The sequence below is a fragment of the Littorina saxatilis genome, linkage group LG1 (assembly GCF_037325665.1).
Source record: "Littorina saxatilis isolate snail1 linkage group LG1, US_GU_Lsax_2.0, whole genome shotgun sequence".
In the NCBI taxonomy this organism is placed as follows: Eukaryota; Metazoa; Mollusca; class Gastropoda; order Littorinimorpha; family Littorinidae; genus Littorina; species Littorina saxatilis.
The window spans coordinates 15943157-15967603 of NC_090245.1; the positions used below are offsets into that span (position 1 = coordinate 15943157).

General features: G+C 41.3%; 1 protein-coding gene across 1 annotated transcript; it reads right to left on the reverse strand.

The window, feature by feature from the left end:
• Positions 1-18585: 18585 nt before the first annotated feature.
• Positions 18586-20299, reverse strand: LOC138962897 (uncharacterized). Its single transcript, XM_070334862.1, has one exon. The coding sequence runs from the start codon at positions 20155-20157 to the stop codon at positions 18769-18771; it is 1389 nt and encodes a 462-aa protein (XP_070190963.1). The 5' UTR covers positions 20158-20299; the 3' UTR covers positions 18586-18768.
• Between the last annotated feature and the right edge of the window lie 4148 nt (positions 20300-24447).

Consider the following 24447-nt stretch of genomic DNA (forward strand, 5'->3'; position numbering starts at 1 on the left):
GGTGGATTAAAATTATACAAGGCCTGGTATAGACGGACACCCCCGTTGGTCAAAGGGAAATAACCATTCTCACTGCCACCAACTGAGAAGGCTATTTCCCTTTGACGGGGGTGTAGTTCCTATCGGAGGAATTTCTTGTTTTAATCCTTTTGTGGTATTGCTGATGATGCTGAACATGTATTTTACTAGTTTACCAATATGTATCTTTGACCCTGATAGCCTACGAAAACGGAGCAATCATGGCCCAACATTGGCCCAATGCTGAATTTATTGGCGCGGTGTTGAGCCTTAGTCGGGCCGTTGTCGTAGGCTGTCAGGGTTTATGTAGCCTTGTTCCATTGTATTCTGACTGTCATAAAGTAATAAAGTAGATGTGTACTGCCGGGCAGTACATACCCCAAGCGAAGTCGTCCATCTGTGTGTACATGATTCTCTCTCTCTCTCTCTCTCTCTCTCTCTCTCTCTCTCTCTCTCTCTCTCTCTCTCTCTCTCTCTCTCTCTCTCTCTGTCTTAAAATGTGTCATCGATGACGTGTTTTCATACTTGCTAATGCGGCAGGCTAATCATGACGTCAAATTGAAACTTCTTGAAGTCTCTCAGAAAGGGACATGAAAACCATGTGGGGGTTACTAGTTTGGGCTGAAAAAAAACCCAACTCCACCTAAAATTCAAGCGCCTATGGGGCTGAATTATGCAGCATAAATTGTGAAACATCAGGATATCTCACACTTTCAATTCTGCCATCATGTCAAATCTGACAACAAACCTACCCACAAAATGTCATAAATATCGGTGTAGAATTGAGACTTAACGGTTTTTAACTGCCAAAAATAAGTTTTTTTGACTGGAATAGTTTGTCTTGAAATTCAGTTTGGGACAACGGACCCACCCACTAAATTTCATAAAGATAGGTGAAAATTTAAATGTAACGGTTTTTAACTGCCAAAATTATGTTTTTCTTCTGGAAAAGTATGGAGTGAAAATCAGTTGGGGACAACGAACCTACCCACAAAATTTCATAAATATCGATGAAGAATTGAGATTTAACGGTTTTTAACTGCCAAAAATAAGGTTTTTTGTCTGGAAAAGTATGTCTTAAAATTCAGTTTGGGACAACGGACCCACCCACTAAATTTCATAAAGATAGGTGAAGAATTGAAATTTAACGTTTTTTAACTGCCAAAATTATGTCTTTCTTCTGGAAAAGTATAGAGTGAAAATCAGTTGGGGACAACGAACCTACCCACAAAATTTCATAAATATCGATGAAGAATTGAAATTTAACGGTTTTTAACTGCCAAAATTATGTTTTTCTTCTGGAAAAGTATGGAGTGAAAATAAGTTGGGGACAACAAACCTACCTTTAAAATTTCATAAGAATCAGTGAAGAAATAGGATTTAACGATTTTTTAACGGCCTTTAAATCATTGGTGATGTCATCATAACCCAGTCGTTGTAGTTGTCGTCGTAGTTGTTGGTGTTGTTGTTGTCATGTTCGTTGTCGTGATTGTTGTTGTTCTCGTGTTGTTGTTTTTGTTGTTGTTGTTGTTGTTGTTGTTGTTGTTGTTGTTGTCGTCGTCGTCGTCGATGTCATTTGTTGTTGTTGTTGTTATCGTCGTCGTCGTCGTCATCGTCGTCGTTGTCAGAGGTTATTTCTAAAGATTTCATTGATAGTCTTTGTTCTCGTCACCAAGACTTGCTAAGAACAAGCTTGGAACAGCAAGAGTTCCAAGAACAAGATTAGAACAACTCATTACATCATTACCAGTACGTCATTTGTATTTAGAACACACTTTAGAAAAAAACCTCTTCAGCTACAAACCAGTCACCCTCACATGTCGGAGGTGTTTGTCTAAACCACTTACTGAAATGTTTTGAGGTTTAATGACCATACACATGTTGAACCGGTGAGTGTCTTCCGCTGCTTAATTCGCAAATAACTATTTTATTAAAGTCCGCTTGAAACGCTCAAAGATGAAATTCCATGTTAAAAAGTGACAAAAGTTTCACATTTTCCCGTTGTAACAGCTTCCGATGATATTATATGAAAATTCTGATCCTCTGAGAGGATTCCCCGAAACAAAATCAGTTTGTACGCCTAATTTTAATAGAATTGTCCAAACAGTGTCGCTAATATTGTGCTAAAAGATGAATTCTAGAACAATGTTCACAGACAGACACCACTTGGCAAAAAAATTTTCAGTGCTGGGAGATGAAAAAAAAAACTACCTCGCTACGCGCGGGCTCCGCCCGCGCTCCGCTTGGATTAATTTTAAGAGAAAGCAGTCATGAACACAAGGAGCTGGGAAAAGTTGCCTCTTACAACAAGCGTGGATAAAGACACATACTTGACACAGGCAAGTACTCTTTTTTTTTTTCAATCACCACTAGAAGTCCCTGGGCAGCATTTTGTTCTGAAAACTGAATCTCACATACGACAGGTGGATCAATTATTTTAAAAATGTGCCAAATTGCATATCTCCAAGGCCTTAAGACTAAGAGTAGATATTGGGAAGGCCAGTTCAAGAAGGTGTGGGTGGATCAACACATAATTTGCTGGTATACTGGGAACCGTCCCAGAGATAAATAATGTTATATATTATTTGTGGCATAAACTAATAAAGTTAGTCTCTCTCTCTCTCTCTCTCTCTCTCTCTCTCTCTCTCTCTCTCTCTCTCTCTCTCTCTCTCTCTCTCTCTCTCACACACACATACACACACATACTGATGTCATCTGACTTACTTGGTATCACAAAAGGTGCTGCCTTGCCGGTTTTTGCTGAAAAATAACTCCGAGACAATTAGATTCAATGAATACAATGATACAAGTAACCGGCAAGTCATAAATCCAAGAAGGTGTGGGGACCGACACAAAATAGGCTGGTTGTGGGGTCCGTCACAGAGAAATTAGGTCGAAAGTGGGGTCCGACACAGAAAGTGGGGACCGACACAATGAATTATGGGAACCGTCACGCCTACGTCACAAAAGTGTGTGGGGACCGAACACAGCCAATTTCACTGACTACTTTTGTTGTTTTTATTATTACGGCTGTTTGGATGGCCCTACAATCTTGAAACTTGGGCTGTCTGCTACAGACATGTTGAACTTTTTGCTGGACCAACGACAGTTCCAAGCAGGCATTTTTTGGTAGGATATTTCTTGCCGATGCTACGAATTATGCAGTTTTGCAGTAAAGTGGAAGGCATTCTACCTAATAACGGCTAAAATATCAAAAACCTTCAATCCAACAGCACCTAGGCATGTAGTGTAAACACTCACAGATCTAACAAGACCATTCTCAGAGAGCAACATTGCGTAATACTACCATAAATGGATGTTTTGTCCGCGAATTTTGGCGTGTGGGAACCGAGTGGGAACCGAACACAAAGGGTCAGGGCACCGGACACAAAGCGTAGGGGAACCGTCACAGTGTCACCGGTGTGATTTAGATCGATGCAGGTTATTTACGCTGACATTGTAAATGCACTTTGGTGCACCTGCTACATCAAACAGGCACACGCAAAAGACATTATAAAGTAGGTCTCAGATATAAAGGGAATAAAACTGAAACTATGGCAATACCACATGCTTGTAGTTGGTGATTTATTCTTCACAAACGTAAAATTTGTTGAATCAAAGAAAAAACATTTTTATTTTTTTTATTATGGAACGTTTACTTATCGACAAAATGAAATATTCACAAGTATGTCGACCTGTAGTGGATGGACATACGCATACAAATTAGACTCAAAAAAACAAGAAATTAGCTCAGTAATGCGTACACTTCACGATACCAAGATGGAAATAGTCGAGCCCCTAACTGTTTAAAATTAAGCTCTTGTTGTAAAACTTGTATAGTTTCCAACGCCAGTTTATTTGCATGATAGCGTCAGTTTGATGTCGGCCAGGTTTCTCATTTCAAAAACATTGTTATTTTCGAGTTCCTCACTGATTGTGAATGATGTTTTTGTGAAGGATGTTTTTTTGTTCTGTTTTTTGTTTTTTTGTTGCTTTGTTGCTTTTTCATATTTGCCCAAGAAGCAATTTAACCCAGAATTACATGAGGACGATTTGAAGTCCAAGACGTAATAATAGTATTACGCCTCCAGTGCAGAAACAAACAAAGACAAATGAAAAAATGTTTTTTCGCCCTTTGCTCTAGGACATAGAGCTTTAAATTATCAATGTATAAAAACATGAATGTCCAATATGCCGGGCTTTTCGTGTGCACTGTCAGTAATGTTGCTGAATATACTGTTGACGGTGACCGCTGGTTTCCATCTTAGCCAGCACTTCTGTGTTATTTGACTTATTACAGTGTTCTAGATGGTCGAACGTGTAGCAAAGACCTGTACGTGTACGTGTAGATATTGCGTCACCCGTGACTCACTTTTTTTCTCCAATGTTCCAAATGCATACGTTGTTTTGCTCCCACCATTAAGACTGCAGATCTTGGCAAACGCGTGACGTAAAAACTAGACTTGATGACGTTGCCCGTACACGTTCCCGTACACGTCCTGAAAAGTGCGGATCTAGATCTTGCCAGTGAGTAAGTAATAGGAGATCACAAATCGTTTCTGAAAGTCGCGTGTGTCTGTATTTATGGAGTGTCCTCAGGAAGAAGGCTTGCTTGTGGTACAACAGACGATGTTCGGGTGGCCGAGTGGTAACGCACTTGCGCTCGGAAGCGAGAGGTTGCGTGTTCAGGCCTGGGTCAGGCCGCAATTTTCTCCCCCCTTTCCTAACCTAGGTGGTGGGTTCAAGTGCTAGTCTTTCGGATGAGACGAAAAACCGAGGTCCCTTCGTGTACACTACATTGGGGTGTGCACGTTAAAGATCCCACGATTGACAAAAGGGTCTTTCCTGGCAAAATTGTATAGGCATAGATAAAAATGTCCATCAAATACCCGTGGGACTTGGAATAAAGTAAAAAAATTCCATCTCACACGGCATTAAGTCTCAGGAAACATGAATACACGCATGCAGGAAAAAAAAAATATGGGTAGCGCCGTATGTATGGCAGCTCGCTTTCCCCGGGGGAGAAAGCAGCCCGAATTTCCATGAGGGTAACCTCACTGGACTGTAAATCTTATCCAATCCAATACCTTTGCTATGAATAGGCTGTGGAAGAGTGCATGAAGACTCTTACGTTTACTGAGGCAAACTTTCCAACACGTGTGCAAGGAGTACGTGAGGAGACACACACCTTGGTAGTGACTGGCCTATAGGGCTTACGTTTGCCTCAATGAAATCAAGGGGTTCCCTCTTTCACAACACATACAAACCCGAAAGAGTTTTTTTTTTTTTTTTTTTTTTTCTTCTTTTTTAGGAGATCAGACATTGTTAATCACACATGTGCGTGCGGTTTTTTTTTATCGGAAGTTTTTATTTTATTTTATTTTTTATTTTTTTTATTATCATTTTAATTCTTATTAAGTTATTATTGTTTTCCTTCAGTCTCACTCTTTCTCTCAGCTTCACACTCAATGGACAGTAAACAGATCATGGACATTTTTTTTACAAAATTTTTATTTACATTTACCCTCTCTCTCTCTCCTCTCTCTCTCTCTCTCTCTCTCTCTCTCTCTCTCTCTCTCTCTCTCTCTCTCTCTCTTCCTGTAATAAAGTTCAATGTTTCAATGTTTCAATGTTTCTCTCTCTCCTCTCCCCCCCCTCTATCTCTCTCTCCTCTCCCCCCTCTCTCTCTCTCTCTCCTCTCCCCCTCTCTCTCTCTCTCTCTCTCCTCTCCCCCCCTCTCTCTCTCTCTCTCTCTCTCTCCTCTCCCCCTCTCTCTCTCTCCTCTCTCTCTCTCCTCTCCCCCTCTCTCTCTCCTCTCCCCCCCTCTCTCTCTCTCTCTCTCTCTCTCCTCTCCCCCCCTCTCTCTCTCTCTCCTCTCCCCCTCTCTCTCTCTCTCTCCTCTCCCCCTCTCTCTCTCTCTCTCTCTCCCACTCTCTCTCTCTCTCTCTCTCTCTCTCTCTCTCTCTGTCTCTCTCTCTCTCTCTCTCTTTCTCTCTCTCCTCTCCCCCTCTCTCTCTCTCTATGGGGAAAACCCGAAAGAGTTATATCCGGAATTCGTCAAATTCGTCAGCGCAAGCGTGTGATAAAGACTATTGTCATCATTTTCACGAGTTTTCATTCACAAGCACCTGGGAAATAAATTATCTCATGTTCCTCATGCAATAAATCCCCGTTTACCATAGTTGCAGGAAGCAGGTTATACATGGATAATCAAAAGCAAACCCAATAGAAACGCTCGGGGATTCTTCGGCTCTTTTCATTGGCGTTTCCCCAGACCTAAACAGACGACACGACACTGCTTTGCAAAGTTCCAAAAACGAACTGGCAAACTGGCAAACGTAAACAACAACAACAAGAGGCGAAGCCTTCAAGGCTCACGTAAGAAATCGACAAACAGTAACACAAACTCAATCACTCCGTCACACACACACACACACACACACACACACACACACACACACACACACACACACACACACACACACACACACAAAGAGCATAGGTGAAACTGTGCAAGAAAGCGAGACACTAGATCTAGATCTGTCTGTCTGCATGTAGCCTACTTAGGCCAAAAAAAAAAAAATAGGTGTGGTTACGGTAACATAGCCAAAAAAAATAGGGTAGGTAGGTCGGGATTGTTTTGTTTTTTTCTTTTTTTTTTCCAAAAAACCATATTTTTACGTTATTTTGCCAAAAAAACAAGATTTTGTTTTTCTTTTTCCCAAATGCCAAAAAAAAAAGTCTAGGGTCGCGCGAAAAAACTAGGGTCGGTCGGGTTACCGTAAACAGACCTATTTTTTTTTTTGGCCTTACAGGGACACGACTGCTAACTAGTCTCGGCCCGCTCAAAATGATAATGACCGAGACTTTCAGTACTTCCTTCGCGTGACGTCTAACCCTCTTACGTCATAATGTGACGTCAATGTAATGTGACGTCTTCAAATGTTAGAGTTTCTACCACAGACATACACACGCACGCACGCACGCACGCACGCACATACGCACGCACGCACAGACAGACAAAGTCACGATCGCATAGGCTACACTTACGTGAGCCAAAAACTACTTCATGAAAGGTCATAAATTCATCACAAACAAATGAAACCTACCGATATGTTTTGTCTTCTTACAAAGTCATGGAGTGCGTGTATCTGTGTTTCCATACACAGACGTTCGGAGAAACACGAACGTCAAATTCAAGTCAAACCAATTGACCCCTGACACACAAATTTTGACCCGTGCACAAGACGTTGTATCGATAAACGAAGCGCAAATAAGAAATAATAATAAAAGCAAAGAAAATAGCAACAAGATATGCAAACATCTAACAAAGCCGAGCAAGCAGAATGACAGGTTTAATGAAAAACAGAGAGACATTGAGTCGGAAACAAGATCGCGATTCTTTCCTTCGCTGCACGACGCAAATCTTCTGTGACCTTTGACCCAACGTAGCTTCCACATTCGATCACAAAGCTTAATATTTACAACTGAAAACCGAGGGGGTGGAATACCGAAATGAACCTACAGAACCGTGCATCCTCAAACCTGACATATTCATCCCAACATTTTATGAACTCAAAAACACAGAAAGTTGCTTTCACACGCCAGCTTTGATTGCCAGTGGTTATCAAAACGGAACTCGTGTGGTTATCAAAACGGAACTCGTGTTTCAAAGCATGGCTCCCTGTGTTAATTGTGCACTTAATTATTTTCTCACTACCAAAATGATGACAAAAACGATGTTTGGTGGTTTGTTGTCAGACCAGCTTTTTTGTCGGTCCTCGGGGGGCATATCGACTTTTGTTTCATAATTATTGACCGCGGCCTTCGGCCTTGGTCAATAAATATGAAACAAAAGACGATATGCTCCCCCTCGGACCGACACAAAAGCAGGTCTGTCAACAACCCATCAAACATCTTATAATAAACTGAGCCAAAAAATTATTGCACCCAGTTTCGTACCCCAACTAAAACATTCATTCCCGTGTCATTTTATTTAAACTTTATATGCCATTAAAGGCCATTCACACGGCGATGAATGTTTTAGTTGCGGTACGAAAATGGGTGCAATCATTGTTTGGCTCAGTTTAGATAGCTAAATTATTGTGCACCAATAAGGTAGGCCTACAGTACTTAAGTTTTCACGGCATGGTTATTTTCCTGACTTAGATTTGATCAACTTGCTGTACCTCTTCGAATTAGTCGAAAATACACTTTGACTGAAGAAATGTAGCGGTTCAGATAAGGGATGTCCTTCCCATGGTGATTTGCTCTCCAGTCAGAGAAAAGCGGCAAGCATCTTTGATTGACCAGAGTTACACACACACACACACACACACACACACACACACACACACACACACACACACACACACACACACACACACACACACACACACAAAACCAATCAAACAAAAAAACATCAAAACATTTTCAACATTCGCCATTTTCAGAACCGGAAGTTTTCTATGAATGAGGCATTGTCACTGCCAAACAGATTGGAATTGTTTTTTATGGAATGGAATACAATGTCAAATTGTCTGCAGCACAAACTGCCCCTGCGTTTGATTGCTGTTTGATGACATCGATCAATACAGCTTGTTTTCCTCTTCATAAAAATGTAATTACTTTTCTGCAGTCGCGCTGATGGAGACAATAAGAGAATTGCATTTGAAGTTGGCTTTTTGTTTGGCTGTTGGCGGGTATATTTGCATTAAATTGCCACCTATTGATGTCGGAATTGCTGTTTGTAACCGTATGCCACAAAGACCCAAGCAAAATCAAAAAGAGTTATCAGTTAAAGGCTTAAAGGCGCCGTCCTACCCTTGCAAACGAATCTGTAAACCACCAGAAATTCATCCAAGTGGAATCGAAAAATAAGAATAGTAGGTTAATGGAACGTTTAATGTCAACAAAACAAAACGTTACATATTTTCTAGTACGTCGACCCAGTGCTCTTTTAAGTAGACAGCCAGACAGACATTGATACAAATAATGAACTTATCTTAGAATCGGGGACGTAACTCGCTTTCAAGATGCCAGCGAGGTAATGATCAATCTTTAATAATTGGATTTCTGCCCATCTAAGAAGAAGGCTGGTCTTGTCCCACGTAAAATGTTTGATCGGATGTAATAATAATAATTGTCAGTAATTACTGGTGTCACATGACTGATGTGAACCAGTTGATTGGCTAATGGCGATGCGCTAAAACTGTTAGCGCATTCTTGGAGTGCGCTAACTTTTCCACAGAGCGTATTCTTCCGCCCTTTGCCTCAGCGACAGTGTACTCTCATCTTCAGAATTAATTAATGACATGTAGCTTATAATCTCCACAATAACAAAATACTATAAATTCCTGCTTCTCAATTAAAGCAGAAGTGGTTTTTTTCTGACAGATTGCATGTGCCTGTGCCACAGTTGCCACTATCTAAAAACAGAACCCGCTGTGTCTATTTTTCAGTTTCGACTTGCGAAGAATCTTCTCATAATTATGCCGTAGCTTATTATCCACATTACCAAATGATGAGTTAGTATACAATTCCCAGCAGCTAACAGAAAACACAAGTGTTATTCCGATAACGTACCACTGAACTAGATCAGCATTTGGAATATATACGTAGCAGACTAGATTACACTGAAATACGACTGCATCAGTTCAGTAAATGAATGGTTTCCGAATTATCATTTCAAGGCAACAACAATCGGAATCGAAAACGTGTAGGGTTAAGAACGTTCTTACCATGTATAAAACTTATTACCAGCCTGCCTTATGCGTGCAGACGAGCAATTGTTGTTTTTGAAATGAGACTGCAGTGCAGTGCCGTGGTTCGCTTGCCCTAGCCGCGCTAGCAGACGACATAAACCTCGCAGCAAATTAACATGTTGGGCAAATGTGAACAAGCAAACGATGGGGACATACTACGTGTAGGGTTCACAGCATTCTTACGGTTCATATATAATAGTACCAGTCTCCCCGATGAGTGAAGATACAACAGAAGAAACATACCACATTTACTTTGAAAATCCGAGTCTGCTAACCGTGGCCTTGGCCGGAGTCAATTCAAGGGGCAACACTCTTATCTTATCTGCACAGTCAATCTGTCGAAGCTCGATGAAGGTTTCGAATCGCAAATAATTAAGAGTGTACAGTCCTTTCTCCGAGTTTAAATGAGGTCTCTGTGAAAGGTCATCACTTTTTAGCTTAACGCTTCACTGGAATTTACCAACAGAAATTAAAACAAGAGTTTGCGTGTGACGAAAGCACGACACACTTGAGACAGCCCACACAAAAGTAGATCCAGTGACACAAACCTGACCACACAGTTACGCCTATCCAAATGGGCGTTGCAAAATGTGCGTTTTGAATCTTCTTTTTTCTCTGGCGGTACTGACAATATCGTTATTGAAACAATCCCAGTGCACTAAGGGATTTATAGAGCAAATCTCGAAAATAATTATTGAACTCAGCGCTATGCGCTTCGTTCAATAATGAATTTTCTCGATTTGCTCTATAAATCCCTTAGTGCACTGGGATGTCTCAATAACTTAAATAATAATAATAATAATAATAATAATAATAATAATAATAATAATAATAATAATAATAATAAAACATTCTTTTATAGCGCTGTTCACCGCCGAATGGCAGTCTCATGGCGCTATACATTAGACATTACAATTTTACATTTTACTTAAAAAGTTTTCTCGCAAGAAATAACACACGCATTAAAAACAATTTATAGACAACGACCACTTATAGTTATATAAAATAATCTAGAAAAATTGTTTTTAAAAAGATCAAAAAACCCAAAACAAAACACGTAAGATAAGTAATAGACACATAGTTACACATAAAAAGACTGACAATAAAATAGAACTCACATAAAAGCGTACAGATCTAAAACAGAACGAAGATGTAACATAGACTGTGGGGCAACAAATTAAACTGTACTGAGGTTTTACAAGTTGGTACATGTTCAGGGCTCACTCCTTTCCGTGTAAACAGTCCAACTCACTGTCCCAGATCGGGCCCGGCTTTTGCATGGAATAAGACGATGATTCTGCTTGAACACACACCAAAAATCAATACCCAGACTTCGTACTGTGATCAATTGGAATTTTTTTATGAATTAATTTTTTTATTAAAATATCACTAGTGTCTTTTACGAAAATAATTCAGCAACAAAGTTTCACTGACTGTATTATTATTTAGCAGGTAATACGTCCATGATGTCAAGTATTGTAATCTGCATGCTATGTTAAGCTCCGGCCTTACTTGTAGGAGAACGGTATGTTATATGTCCGTCTGTCTGTTATGTCCTAATGCTGTGTGTTGTGTATACTTGCCAAACATATCTATTATAAATGTTGATGGATGAATGATGCTAAATTGTAGACGGATGCATGTTATTGATTAAAAGCCCCACAATGATGTGCTTGGCAACAAAACAAAAACAAAACAAAAAAAACCAATAGCTGTAATACTGAAAGAAAAAACAAACAAGAAAATCATTATTACAATCTACAACATTATTCAAAGCTTTTTACATTTAGTCAAGTTTTGACACACACACACACACACAGTTAGCATAGTTAGCATTTCGTTTCCTAAATCTCATCTATTTCAATACGTGAATTTAAGTGAACAAAGAATTCCTCCTCTCTTCAGGGAGAAAGCAGGCTGCAGATTTGTGGGTTTGTTTCTAAGTGGAAGTATGAAGTTGTTCCACATTAAAGCCTCATTTGTGTGACTGTAAATGACCGGGGACAAATAAAGGTTGGTGGCTTTCAAAAAAAAAAAAAGTTTCACTGTGCGCAGAGAGCATGCATGTATGTGACCAAGTGGAGGGATGGTCTTGGTCCATGTTAGAGCCTGGCTAGGTCTGAGACGGGGAGCCCAAGTGTTTACGCAGGAAAGAGTGTGCCTTTAAAGCTCGATTAGATGTACTGTAGTTTACAACATGGTCTGCACGTGTATTGATCTTCTTTCATCCGAGTGTGTGTGTGTGTGTGTGTGTGTGTGTGTGTGTGTGTGTGTGTGTGTGTGTGTGAGCGTGCGTGAGTGTGTGCGTGCGTGCGTGTGTGTGCGCACATGTGCGAATGCGTGCGTGGCATGCGTGAATGCGCGCGCGCGACCTTGCATGCAGTTATTTTACCCGTTCCCATATTTTTGAAAGTGGACAACTACAATCAATCGCAGAATAATACTGTGTGTTCTTTTCAACAGAATTATTCATTAGTACAAGTGCTTTTTCTATTGCGCATTATAACGATTTTCTCTAATTTTTGTGCTGCAACTCTGGCAGTGCTGTGTTGACCTCAGCTAGTCGCTGTGAGCGACAGGGTGAATGTGTCTGAGTAATGAACCTGTCAAACACCCAACTGGAATTGACCGCGGGGGGAGGGGGAGGGGGGAGACTGAGAGATATATAGAGAAGGGCGAAGAGGTTAGAGGAAAGTGAGGGAAGTGAGGGGAGAGATATAGGGGGGAGGGGATGGAGAGCAAGGGAAGTGAGGTTAGAGAGAGATAGAGAGGGAAGGAGGGAGATCAAATCAAATCAAATCAAATCAAATCAAATCAAATTTTATTTTACGAGGGTTGTGGCATAAGCAATATAAACGAGCTTCTTTTCAACCAGCCCTCGCCCAGAGAGGGACTATTCTAATCTTGAATACATATATATATATATATATATATATATATATATACACATACGTAAAACAATTACAAAAGATAAGCGTGAGCAAGGCAGAGAAACTATTCACATGACTATATACACGTTGTAGGCTATACATACATTCTTGCGTTATGAAACACTGATGCTTTATCATGGACAGATATGATCAATATGAAAATAATCAGAACGAAGTCTTCCATCACTGTGACTTTTCGTAATTTGACATTAAATGTAATGAGAGGTGTTTTTTGAAAGTATTGAGACTTGTTGGGACTCGAACTGATTCCGGGAGAGAATTCCACAAAACGCTGCCAGAATAAGCTAAACTTGATTTAAAGAGATCTATCCGCGGAATGGGGACGTTGAATTTTCGGCTTGGTTTGGCTTTAAATTTTGTAATGAAAGCACTCGGTGCATGGCCGGAAAGGATTTTGTGAAGGAGCACGCCTTTATTTGATTTAAATCTTTCTTTTAAAGGCAAAATCTTAAGTTTTTTATAATCGTCGAAAACAAGACTGGATTGTTTTAATAGAACTGATTTTAGTGCTCGTCTGTGTAGACTGTACAGTGGTTTTAAAATGTTTGCACTGGCAGAGTCCCAGATGGTCGAACAATAATCCGTGATGGTTTGTATGTATGCATTATAAAATAATAACCTTGAGTGTGGATCAAGAAAGTGCTTTATTCTGTTCAACAAATATATTTTCCTCGACACGGTTTTGCACAACGATCTAACATGATGGGTCCAAGATAAATTATTATCGATATTTACTCCCAAAACTTTGTGATCTCCTACTTCCGCTATTGCATCGTTGCCAATTAATAAGGAATGAGGATTATTCTTGATGTTCTCCATCCCCTCCCCCCTATCTCTCTCCCCTCACTTCCCTCACTTTCCTCTAACCTCTTCGCCCTTCTCTCTATATCTCTCAGTCTCCCCCCTCCCCCTCCCCCCGCGGTCAATTCCAGAGAGAGAGAGAGAGAGAGAGAGAGAGAGAGAGAGAGAGAGAGAGAGAGAGAGAGAGAGAGAGAGAGAGAGAGAGAGAGAGAGAGAGACAAGACAAGACAAGACAAGACAAAATCTTTATTATCGAGGGTAATAGATAAGCAAGAATATTGCTTTTTTACATCCAGCCCTCGCCCTAATATAGGGTCAACAAGAACAGAAAACAATATAATCAAATAACTATCACATCAAACTTATAATACATTATATATATATACAGATATAAAAAAAAATAAAAAATAAAAAAAATAAAAAAAAAATTGTCATGCTGCATTTTAAGTACAATTTCCAATAATAAATATGTCAATTTTTAACATATCTTAATTTAGATCTGCATATTATTATAATTTAGTTTAACATGCACATACATTTTAAATGAATTGTTGAACCATTCAGCACATGTTTAGTTGCATTATGTGCGACATATAATTTTTTTTGAAGCTGTCTGTGTTTGTTTTATGCTTAAGAAAAATAGGAAGTGAGTTCCATAGGACCGCACCTGAATATAGAAGGCTTGATTTGAAAAGGTCAATACGTGGAGTCGGTGTGATGATTTTTAGTCTGTTATAGTTCAAAATAAAATTATCACGTAATGTCTCCGGTGCATATCCTGACATCACTTTATGCATTATAACACCTTTATTATACATTAACCTTTTTTGAAATGGTAATACTTGCAAATTTGTATAATCAGATTCTGAAGGAGTGTGATTTTTTAGCATAATAAGCTTAACTGCTCTTCTGTGAAGACTGGCTAAAGGTTTCAAAACATTAGCACTTGCACAATCCCACACAGTGGATGCATAATCAATATTTGACAAGATGTGATTGTAAAAAAAAATCTTTCGCGAGTGGAGATTCAAGAAATGTTTTATTTTTGATAACTGATATATTTTTTGGGAAGCAATCTTACAGATTAATAGAGAGAGAGAGAGAGAGAGAGAGAGAGAGAGAGAGAGAGAGAGAGAGAGAGAGAGAGAGAGAGAGAGAGAGAGAGAGAGAGAGAGAGAGAGAGAATTGAATTGAATTGAACTTTATTTAACAAGGATTAAGATTTAAGGCTACGCCTTTTCTTACAATCTGTCCTTGCGAGAGAGAGAGAGAGAGAGAGAGAGAGAGAGAGAGAGAGAGAGAGAGAGTGAGGAGGAAGAGAGAAAGAGGGAGAAGAGATAGGGGGGAGAGAGAGAGAGAGAGAGAGACAGAGAGAGAGACAGACAGACAGACAGAGAGAGGGAGGGAGGGAGAGAGAGGGAGAGGAAGAGAGAGAAGGGCACAGCTGGAGAAGGAGAGAGAGAAAGAGAGAGAGAGAGAGAAAGAGAGAGAGAGAGAGGGTGAAAGAAGGGAGGAGAAGATGGAGGATAGGGATGAGAGAACGGGATGGGTAGGGGTAGGGGGGGGAGAGAGAGAGAGAGAGAGAGAGAGAGAGAGAGAGAGAGAGAGAGAGAAAGAGAGAGAGAGAGAGAGAGAAGAAAAAAAGAGAGAGAGAGGGTGAAAGAAGGGAGGAGAAGATGGAGGATAGGGATGAGAGAACGGGATGGGTAGGGGTAGGGGGGAGAGAGAGAGGGGGGTTGGCAGACAAGGTGAATGGACGAACCCTGTGCGCCTGCCATGATATTTTTTTCCGTGACAAGTCCTTTGTGATTTTCTCTGTGGCTTGGAGCGCTTGCACTGATTGTCATGCACATCACTCCTGCTGCCTCTGTTCACGCAGGAGGCATTGTATACTTTTCTATTCTTCTTTTTACATTTAGTCAAGTTTTGACTAAATATTTTAACGTAGAGGGGGAATCGAGACGAGGGTCGTGGTGTATGTGTGTGTGTCTGTCTGTCTGTCTGTCTGTCTGTGCGTGTGTGTGTGTGTAGAGCGATTCAGACCAAACTACTGGACCGATCTTTATGAAATTTTACATGAGAGTTCCTGGGAATGATATCCCCGGACTTTTTATCTTTTTTTCGATAAATACCTTTGATGACGTCATATCCGGCTTTTTGTCAAAGTTGAGGCGGCACTGTCACACCCTCATTTTTCAAATCAAATTGATTGAAATTTTGGCCAAGCAATCTTCGACGAAGGCCGGACTTCGGTATTGCATTTCAGCTTGGTGGCTTAACAATTAATTAATGACTTTGGTCATTAAAAATCAGAAAATTGTAAAAAACATAATTTGTTTTTAAAACGATCCAAATTTACGTTTATCTTATTCTTCATCATTTTCTGATTCCAAAAACATATAAATATGTTATATTCTGATTAAAAACAAGCTCTGAAAATTAAAAATATAAAAATTATTATTAAAATTAAATTTCCGAAATCAATTCAAAAACCCTTTCATCTTATTCCTTGTCGGTTCCTGATTCCAAAAACATATAGATATGATATGTTTGGATTAAAAACACGCTCAGAAAGTTAAAACGAAGAGAGGTACAGTAAAGCGTGCTATGAAGCACAGCGCAACCCCTACCACGCCAAACAGGCTCGTCACTTTCACTGCCTTTTGCACTAGCGGCGGACTACGTTCAATTTCATTCTGTGAGTTCCACAGCTTGACTAAATGTAGTAATTTCGCCTTACGCGACTTGTTTATTGAGTATTCTGATTGTGTATGCAATGCGCTTACGGTTTTTCATTTTATATGCATGTGAAGGGAATCTGAATGCCTACTTTCTTGACCGCCTCTCCCTTCTTCTTAAAACTAGCCTGTTTATGACACCGTTTAACGATGCATTGCTGCTATGTTTTGTTTGTTGTTTGTTTTTGTTTTAGCCTTGTCGTCAGATGACATTATATTAGAAGGACAGGTTGGAAGATTAGGCTAAGCCTAAAGCCTTTATTTTTGTGCAATAAAGTTCTGAGTTCTGAGGTTAGTATTGCTGTTTTCGTCAAAGGATGTAAATCTCCTGTGAGGCCGAATGGTCCTTTCACCAAGGTGGCCATTTTGATCAGTCAGTTAGTCAGTCAGTTAGTCAGTCAGTTAGTAATTAAGTCATACAATCGACTCGCACATTTCTTGCCTTATATTGCTAGGATTTTAAGAAACCGTCCATACTGTAAGTCGTGTGTTCCTCAAGAGCTGCCTGTTGTGTTGAAGTTGACTTGCCTATACTGACCACAGGTCAGTTCTACGCGGACATTGTCTGAGGTCACTGTATGCATTAGTTAAGTCGCCTTCGGTACATCTGACAACATTTAAAGAAAACGTTGCAGGCCTTCTCGTGATCAGTGGGAGAAAGCATAATCACAGTGTTCTAGATGATCGAACGTGTAGCAAAGACCTGTACGTGTACGTGTAGATATTGCGTCACCCGTGACTCATTTTTTTCTCCAATATTCCAAATCCTACGTTGTTTTGCTCCCACCAAGACTGCAGATCTTGGCAATAGTCCACAAGCCAAGTATACCTACCGTGCACCCCCCCCCAGGGGTTGGCAAGACTGGTCTAGAAATGATCCCTAGAGTATCCTGAACACGAAACAAAAACTTTAACAGCAAAAAGTTGGGATGCTTAGGAGTTACAGCCCTTGACGTAAGGGTACCCTCTTGTGCGCTTACTGCGGCCGTTCGAAGTTTACTGTGAATCAGCTGCTGTAAATGAACAAGAAATCTACCATGCACCCCTCCAGGGGTTGACGGGACTTGCCTAAATATGTTCCTTAGAGTGTTCTGAACACGAAACAAAAACTTAAACAGCAAAAAGTTGGGATGCATAGGAGTTACAGCCCTTGATGTAAGGGTGCCCCCTCGTGCACTTACTGCGGCCGTTCAAATTTTACTGTGAAACAGCTGCTGTAAATGAACAAGCAATCACACGAAGTATTGTTCAGTGTTTCTAATTTTAATCAGAGTCTTCTGAGCTGGAGTCATCCAGGCCATTCTGCAAGAAGCACTCTGTGTCGTCTTCCTCTTCTTCCGCATCTGAGTCAGGGACATCATTGAGGAGATCGTCAATGACAGTCTGGGGTAAGGTCAGCTCTTCTTCCTCTTCTGTCCAGAGTGGCTCTAAAATGCCATTGTTCATCACCCAGCCATGACCTTCTGTGGGGTTAGGAATGTCTGGCACAGGCTGGTCACCTCGCTTCCAGATGGCCACTTGATAGTTGCAGCGGCGAATATGTTGCTTCAGACTGCGTCGAGAAGGTGGCAAAGTAGCCAAGTCGACATTCTGACTGGCATTTACCACCTCTTCGCCACACTTCTCTTTCAGCAAGTGATGCCTCAGCTCATTAACCTTGCTGAATCGTGACCTGCCATAGATACAGCATGTGAAGGACTCCAAGTCATCAATTATTTCATCCTGCATGTCCCACGTGTTGCCAAGCTGAGCGAGCGTCTTCACAAATGCTGGCTTCTGCTGCAGAACCTTCACAGCCTTCACTTTGCCTTTGCCCTTGAAGGCGCTGGTTGAATCACAGCCTGTGAAAGCATGGAGAGACAACAGTGCAGTGCAGAAAGGCTGTGTAAGTCCTCTGGCTAGGTCACTGATGTCAATCAGTCGCTTCTTGTTGCCTTTGCCCGTGTCAAACAGGATTGTAACACCGTCTAGCTGAGGGGCAAAGTTCAGGAGGATGAAAAATACATCTGTGTCAGGACTCTTGACACGAATGTACTTGTACCCTTGATCTTGTCCATACTTGGAGTAGAGGATGACACGCGAGTCTGTTTCTTCTTGGGTAGACGACAAGGAATGAAGTTCTTGTTTTTCAGTCTTTCTACCATCAGCTGATGAGAGCTTGAATGCTTGCCCTTCACAGACGAGAACGACGTTTCTCTCCTTGTGCTTTTCAGCAAAGGAATCCTTGCTCCAGACATCCAGTAGCAGTTTAATGAACTGCACTTTATTATCTTCATTAGCCAGAAATGCCTTCCAGTCTGCTGGTCAGGATGATCTTGTCACCAGACCCTCTTCTCTTTCGCTCCATGGATTTCACAGAACAGTCTTGGTACATATCGGTGCTGAATACAAAGTCAGTTTCTGGTGGTACCATGTCGTAGAGCTTCTGGCAGATCTGGCGAAAGTTGGGAGGAACTTGTTGCATTGCGTGAAATGTTGCATTGCCATCGATGATCATTAGAGTCTCATCAACAGGGGGGGGGGGGGGGGGGGGGGGACAGCGTCTTCCACAGTCTTCGTCAGATAGTGAAAAGCAGCGCTCTTGTCAGTCTTAGCCAAATAACTGTCTGCTGTCCCAAGGCTGTAAGGGACTGGAGTCAGCTGATAGGTCATGAGCTCTTTCAGATCGCCTTCCTGAGACTTCACGAGAAGTTGGAAGGCCACATTTCCTTGGTGCTTATATTCAGTCAATTTGTTTTGAGTTGACTTGAGTGTGACTCTTTTTGACGTGTCTGCCATGACTTTCAGCTTGAGACGTTTCACTGGCTCGAAGAAATGTTCTCCGGTTTCTAGTCTCTCAGTGATGAACTTCTCCTTCTCGCTTCTGCCTGCTGCTTCTGCACGTAGGACATCCTTCTCGATTTCTGTGGCACCTGATGACAGCATGATCAGTTTCTCTTTGTCATGAACCTCAAACGGGTTGGTGAAGCTTTCTACTGCAGCAAGTGTTCGTGCCACACTCTTTTCACTCCTGGTGACTTCTGTTGGACGAAGGTCACGGTGTTGAGTGTCCAGTTCACTATCCTTTGTCATTCCAGCCATGTCCATAGTCACTTGCATGTACTTTGTTCTTTGGTGGGTTGTCCTCACCCACTTTTGGTAGGCTGGATAGTTTGAAGCAATTCCAGTGAGACCTGCACCAGCTGCGGCTGCTCCTCCTTTGCTCTTCGCATTGCGCATAAACGTCTCCTCCATCGTTTTGTCAACGGCACATCTGTTGCCAGGAATGAAAGACCTTGCCACGCTGAATGCCCCTTGCTTTAGCAGCTCGGTGGAACCTGGGTGTGAGAGCTCAATGTTGGCGATGAAGAGTCCAAAGAAGGTGAGGTACCTTGCATAGTTTTGTCCCCCAAAGCTGAAGAAAAGATCAGGCATCGCCAATAAGCACTGGGCATACAACTCAAAGTCATTCGCTTTCACAGCATACAAGAGAGACAGTACATGCCAGATGTGGTCCATATAGGACATCCAGAACTGGGGAGTTTTCCCGTGTTTTCCTTGCCTGACATCTTCTCTATACTGTTCATAGTCTCTGAAGAAGTCACTCGTGCCTTTGTCATCCAGCAGCTGTGCGACAGTGTCGTGCGTGGAGGCTCCTCTTGTTGCAGCAAGCAAGTTCATGGTTTCTTCGGTCATCTGGGGAAAATCTCTGTCTTCTCCTGTCATTTTCAGGTAGCTCGCTAGCATCAAGCGTTCAAGGCATTCCTGCATCGTCTTGTGGCAGTGCAGTGCTCGGTCATATTGCTTCCCAGACTCAACTCCTTTCAAAGAAACAGATGTGATGAGCTCAGCTTCCAACATGATGTCTGACAGCCCAGAACCATGATCTGATGCTAACCGACACATATTACTTTATGAAAAACACATCAAACAAGACAACTTGATCTCCAATTTTAGTGTACAAGAAATGAAATCCTATGTGAACCGCGAAAAATCAGAATGCATAAGGCAGGTGTCACGAGACACCCCCGTAACTAGTTTTCCCTCAGAAGTTCCACTTTGTACAAAAGTAGCAGATATTCTGAATAATTTCGACTGTTATACGGTATAAATTGTCTATGAACGACATTGTCGTACCTGTGGATACAACACAGGTTACAATAGTCCACAAAGCCCTTGAAATTGGAATTTTAGCGAAGACGAGCAATGGCGGCACATGTTGCAAGCAATGGCCGACCTGGGCAGTAATATTTTGTTAATTTTTAATCAATGGAGACGCACTATTGTACTGCGATGTCTTTACAGCTACCACAATGTCGTTTAGAGCCGATTTATACTGTTTAACAGTCGAAATTATACAGAATATCTGCTACTTTTGTACAAAGTGGAACTTCGGAGGGTAAACTCATTTCGGGGGTAATCTCGTATCGTGACACAGGCACTACTGATGCCAAACTGTTGACCAATAACAGAGATTACTCAAGGTTCTACCAGGTTCACTGACAACTAAATTAAAAAAATTGGGATCAAAAGAACATGATTTCTTGTTCATTTACAGCAGCTGATTCACAGTAAACTTCGAACGGCCGCAGTAAGCGCACAAGAGGGTACCCTTACGTCAAGGGCTGTAACTCCTAAGCATCCCAACTTTTTGCTGTTAAAGTTTTTGTTTCGTGTTCAGGATACTCTAGGGATCATTTCTAGACCAGTCTTGCCAACCCCTGGGGGGGATGCACGGTAGGCCTATCTGGCTTGCATACTAAAACGCGTGACGTAAAAATTAGATTTGATGATGTTACCCGTACACGTTCCCGTACACGTACTGAAAAGTGCCACATCTAGATCTGGCTATTAAAGGCAGAGTAAGCCTCCCGTAAACCATCACAGATACGGTCAGGCTTTTACACACAGTACAAACACCATTTCATTTAAACACTCACCAATTGAGAACATCCTAGGTGCCCTCCGTAAAGAGCGAACAATTTTCAAAGAATTTATTTTTGCGTGGTTTATCTTACCCCTGAGCCATCGTGAACCCGTGTGATCCAGTTTTCCCTTTTCACAATGCAGTCGTCATAGTTAGTCATTTGAATGCGACTCGACGTGAGCTTATCTACAATAGCACGGTTTTTTTATGCACGAAACAACGGCTGTGGTTCACAAGAACTCTAGCGATGGCTTTTGACTGTTGAGAGGAACGGCGATTTGCACTGATAAACCGGCCGTCGTCTGCTACGACCCTTGCGTGACCCTGCTTCCGGGCTTTTCTTTTTTTAAACTTTCACAACTTCGAATTGTTCTGATCTTGTCTTGATGAAAAACGAATTCTTTTATGATTAAAGAATGTTTGTGTAACAAGCTGTCAATTTATTATTTAGAGTTTTAAAAGTTAGGTCTAGCGCAAAAACGAGGCGCCGTTGTTGTTAACGGAACAAGTCTACGAAAATAAATTCTTTGAAAATGTCTCACGCTCGACAGAAAGCAGCCAGGATGTTCCCGTTCGGTGAGCGTTCAAATGGAAGTATGCTTGTACTGTATTTAGACGCTCGGGGAGCTCTGTGATGGTTTACGGGAGGCTTACTGTGCCTTTAATATCGAGTACGACGCGTTTAAGGCGTAAGCTAGGGTCACCCAGAATTTGGAAAAAAAATCGTTTTTCAGATATACTAAATTATGATGTTGCCAAAAGCTAGAACAATATCTCTATTTTCATGTGCAGTTTACATTTTGTCTCTAGCATACATAGTTTTCTTGCAATAAGTGCTCAAATTAGGTTGGTGGGAATTAAAAAAGGCGAACATCAGCAGGAATTTTTCTCCTGGAGACACCTCCACTTGACCCCTGTGTTATCAGAGACTCGGACAGATGATACCTAAACAATACGCAGTAGTGGCGGAGGGAAACTGGGCCGTGGCAGCTAATTGAATTAGAATGCTGCCTTTCCCTACTCTTTCTTTTTCCAGTTTTTCTCTCTCTCTCTGTGGCAGCAGTAGCATGCACACACACACAAAGCATGCACACACACCTAACAATCTAAACTGAGCGCAGTTTTTATAACGAGTTGTGAAAATTGTGTGGAATTCTTTATAGGGCAATTCCAGCGTCACTGACGTGGCATTCGCACAAAATATCAGACATTATTCGCCATAAAAATAATGAAATTATCGATTCTGATGATGAATTTGATTCCAAAAACTGCTCAGAACAGTCTGACACAGATGATGAATCAGACAGTAGCTCAAGTGAAGATAGTTTTAATTCTAATCTCTTGATGACCCCCCCTAAAGGACATAGACTGATAGATGTTGAACTGTTTGCTGTTTTATGTGGTGAAAGTTCGCGCGAAATCACAGAGCAGCTACACTGTCTGCATGATCAACTTTTTTAAATATTCACCTATTCCATTGAAACTTTGCACATCAAATGTTCACTTGACTGGCTATATTTTGTTCTAAAATAAAGCTGATAATCAAAAATATATAATTTGTTTGATTGTGTGATATATCATAATAATATATAGAATTATAGTATTCTTTTCTAATGCTACTAAAAGGAAAATTTCCAACAAAACAGAAAGCTTTTAGAACATAATGTAGGTAATGATGCTTTAAATATGAGTGCCAATTTATTTTTCAATTGGACACATACTTTTTCCCAAGAGTGCATTGAAGGTTTATTTTGCCCATTTTGTTACCAACGAAATAATTCTTTCAGTTGTTCTACTTAATTTAGACATTCAAACTTGATGTTTTCTGAAAATATAATGATTTTTGAAGAAAACTACCAAACATCAAGCCAATTCATTGATTGCAAGTGACTGAATAAAAAAAATAACAGTTTTGGTCCGACAATCTGGGTGACCCTCACGCCTTAAAACTGCGTCGAAGTTCGTCGCTGAACGTTATAATCAATAAGGGTTTCTGAGCCCTCCTTGTCCAGCCCGCTGGCCAACACTAATGACTTTGCAAGACTAAGAAGCTCTGAATGAGGTATACTGTGTTTCCTTAAAGACCCACTCCGCCTCGTGAAAACAGTACGCCTCAGTCACAGTCTCGGATCTGGCAAGGTTTTAACATGGGATAAAAAAAAACTCTCCACTTGGTCATATACCATAAATCAACACCCATCTTTTTCAGGTTTGGTATATGACCAATGAGAGGGATGGTCTCACTCCATGTAAAAGCCTGACCAGGGGCCAGTTTCATAAGCCAGAAACACAGTCGACCAACTGCAGTTGTCCGAGAGAACCACAGAAATCCGACGTCATCGGGTTTCACGAACAAAATTTCAGTCGGCCGACTGCGGGTCGTCTCACCGGAAGTCGACCAAACACGGCGATGCTCTCCCCCCAACACTGTGTTCGGCTTACTGCGGTAAACCGAAAATAAATGTAATTATCCGCACAGTCAATGGCAGAATGCTCACACTTTTTTGGATTGTGAGCCAAACCTTGTGATTGTTCTTCGAAATGTATCTATCATGACGCAGTAATCCAGGAGACAAGTCAGGGTTATGTCTTGAAGACGTCACATTATGGCGTAAGAGGGTTAGACGTCACGCGAAGCAATTACTGAAAGTCTCGGTCATTGTTATTTTGAGCGGGCCGAGACTAGTTTTTTCTTCGAAATCGGCCATTTCCACGTGCGAATGAGTAAGCGGAAGTTGTAATGTTGCTAAATTTAACAATCGACTTGGCCATTCGGCTTACTGTGCAGTCGGTCGACTGCGGTTGTCCGCGGGTGACGGTGATTCGCTCATGAAACGCGCTTTTCGGTGACCCGGCGATCAACCACAGTCGATCGACTGGGCAGTCGATCGACTGTCAGTCGGTTCACTGCTATCTTATGAAACTGGCCCCAGGTCTGAGATGGTGAGGCGTCCTGTTTTTAAGAGGCGGAGTGGGCTTTTAATCATAGGCGTTGGTGAAATAGACTTATTGTAGCTGCACAATGTGACACCATGTGTACCATGTAGGTGTTTCCGGGAAATTGCAAAGTGTATACTATAAGGAACCGATTCATGGTGAACAACCATTATGTGACATGTGATGACCTGACCAAAAATTGCAAAGTGTATACTATAAGGAACCGATTCATGGTGAACAACCATTATGTGACATGTGATGACCTGACCAAAAATGTCGCAACCAACAAGTGAATGTATTGCTTTATTTTCCTTCTTCCTGGTTCCATCACC

Excerpts from the sequence above, each read along its gene's own strand:
- LOC138962897 (XM_070334862.1), bottom strand. The coding sequence starts at position 20,157 with ATGTGTCGGTTAGCATCAGATCATGGTTCTGGGCTGTCAGACATCATG.